This window comes from Camelus ferus, chromosome X (assembly GCF_009834535.1).
Source record: "Camelus ferus isolate YT-003-E chromosome X, BCGSAC_Cfer_1.0, whole genome shotgun sequence".
NCBI classification, from domain to species: Eukaryota; Metazoa; Chordata; class Mammalia; order Artiodactyla; family Camelidae; genus Camelus; species Camelus ferus.
In genome coordinates, this window is record NC_045732.1 from 71735720 (window position 1) to 71737600 (window position 1881).

Genomic DNA, 1881 nt, shown 5'->3' on the forward strand with positions numbered 1-1881 from the left:
CTGTACAGGTATCCCACTTTTGTAGGGTTCCGTCTGTGGAGAATGCGGTTTTGCCGTTCTCGTTCTTCTGATTCACTGAAGGTTTTGATAAGAATTGCAGGTAAGAGCTGGTCAGTCGTGTCTACGAGTTTGAGGCGCCCTCCGCTCACCGAGTCGGACAGCTCCTCCTCAAGCCACCGCCGCGCACTCAGCCGCCGAGAGAGCAGGTTCTGGGTGCAAGTCAAATGGCCCCCAGGGGGCCAGTCATTCTGAGGCGTCACGCACTTGGGTTGCGGAGGTCAGACCCTCTCAGGGAGATCAAAGTGATTTTCCGTCCGCGTAGGAGACGTGGGTTTGACCTCTCTGTAAAGTTCTCGCGGATAACTGGCAGGCATAAAGCAGCTGAGGGGAACGGATGTCATTTTTCGACATGAACTTGCGTGTTGCAAAGCTTTTCTGGTGGAGGTCGTGGAAAGTTTACAGGTCACCTGGTGGGGGTCACGGAAAGTTTAAAGGTCACCAGATTGCCACTCGGATTGGTTGATGTGCGGCCAAGCCGCGGGGCAACCAAGGACACGTGACATGGCCTGCCTTAGCGACACGGCTCCCTGCCCCGCATCCTATCCAATCAGATCTGCAGATTGGCCGTGACGTCAGGCAAGGCAGGCTTGATAAACCGGTCCTCGCAGCTGCCGTTGCCCTTCCTTCTGAGCTGTGGGGGAGGCGAGACACTCCGACATGGCTGAGCCGCGGTCCGCCCACACTTCGGAGGAGATCGTGGACACCGGGGAGCCCAAAGAAGCCGAGTGCAAGAGCCCAGAGCAGAAGACGCCGAAGCAGAAGACACCCGTGCGCCGCCAACGCCGCCGCCGCCGCCCAGCAGACGACTTCGCCAGTTTCGCCACTTACTTCCGCAGGGTGCTGAAGCGGGTGCACACAGGCCTGAGCCTCTCGCAGGAGGCCGTGAGCGTCATGGATTCGATCGTTAAGGACATCTTCGAGCGCATCGCCAGCGAGGCCGCGCGCCTGGCCCGCTCCAAAAAGCGCGTCACCATCACCTACGAAGACATCCAGACCTCGGTGTGCCTGCTGCTGCCTGGGAAGATCGGCAAGTTTGCCGTGTCCAAGGGCACTAACGCTCTCATCAAGTACATCTTGTGCGAATGAGCTGCCTCAGGACCACCTGAGCATCGCAAGCCAAAGGCTCTTTTCAGAGCCACTCACTTGGCGGGAAAAGACCTGTAGCACTGAAAAGTCCGAGCCACTCTGGTTTGTCGACCTGTGCCACTCTATTCATCCTTAAAGCGTTTCTTCCCTGAGGGAAACATTATGAACCTTATCAACTCCACTTGAGTGTACGTCTGTAGAGCCATGGGTTCCATGGAAACCCGTGCATTTTTCTTAATCATACTGCACGTCCTCCCTTCCTAAATGGTCATTTCTATTAGTTATATCTCTAGGTCAGCCTTTTTAGGGATCTTTACTGCCAAAGTTATCTCCCTAACAATTTAATTTGCCTTTTTAGGTTGTCATTCTTCCCCGTGGATGTAGCAGTATCATCCAGGATTTTTAATGTGTGAAATAGGGACAGAGAAAGTTCGGTAGCAGATATAAAAATCAAACTTGCCCATTCACACTCCTTCAACATACTTCAAATCTCAATGCCATTCAATACATGAAATAATAGGACCCAAACACAGCGTAAAAAGAGATAAAGCAAATTTTCTAGACTCACTGGGTGACTCAAGCGCCATACCTATGGAAATTTCTCTTCTACCTAATTTATAATGATCTGATGCTATTTTTTTGCACCCATAACTTTTCACTTTTGAAGCCAGAGTCTTCACTGAAGTGCAATTTTGCACAGATGCTGGGAGCGTCCGATGAGACCAGCTGCAACCA

At 52.3% G+C, this 1881-nt stretch overlaps 1 protein-coding gene across 1 annotated transcript; it reads left to right on the forward strand.

The window, feature by feature from the left end:
* The first annotated feature begins 716 nt into the window (after positions 1–716).
* Positions 717–1146, forward strand: LOC116661879 (histone H2B type F-M-like). Its single transcript, XM_032474697.1, has one exon. It carries the CDS (start codon positions 718–720, stop codon positions 1144–1146), a length of 429 nt encoding a protein of 142 aa, XP_032330588.1. The 5' UTR covers position 717.
* Positions 1147–1881: the final 735 nt, after the last annotated feature.

Bases quoted from the DNA above. Each gene is read 5' to 3' on its own strand.
- LOC116661879 (XM_032474697.1), top strand. From the start codon at position 718: ATGGCTGAGCCGCGGTCCGCCCACACTTCGGAGGAGATCGTGGACACC.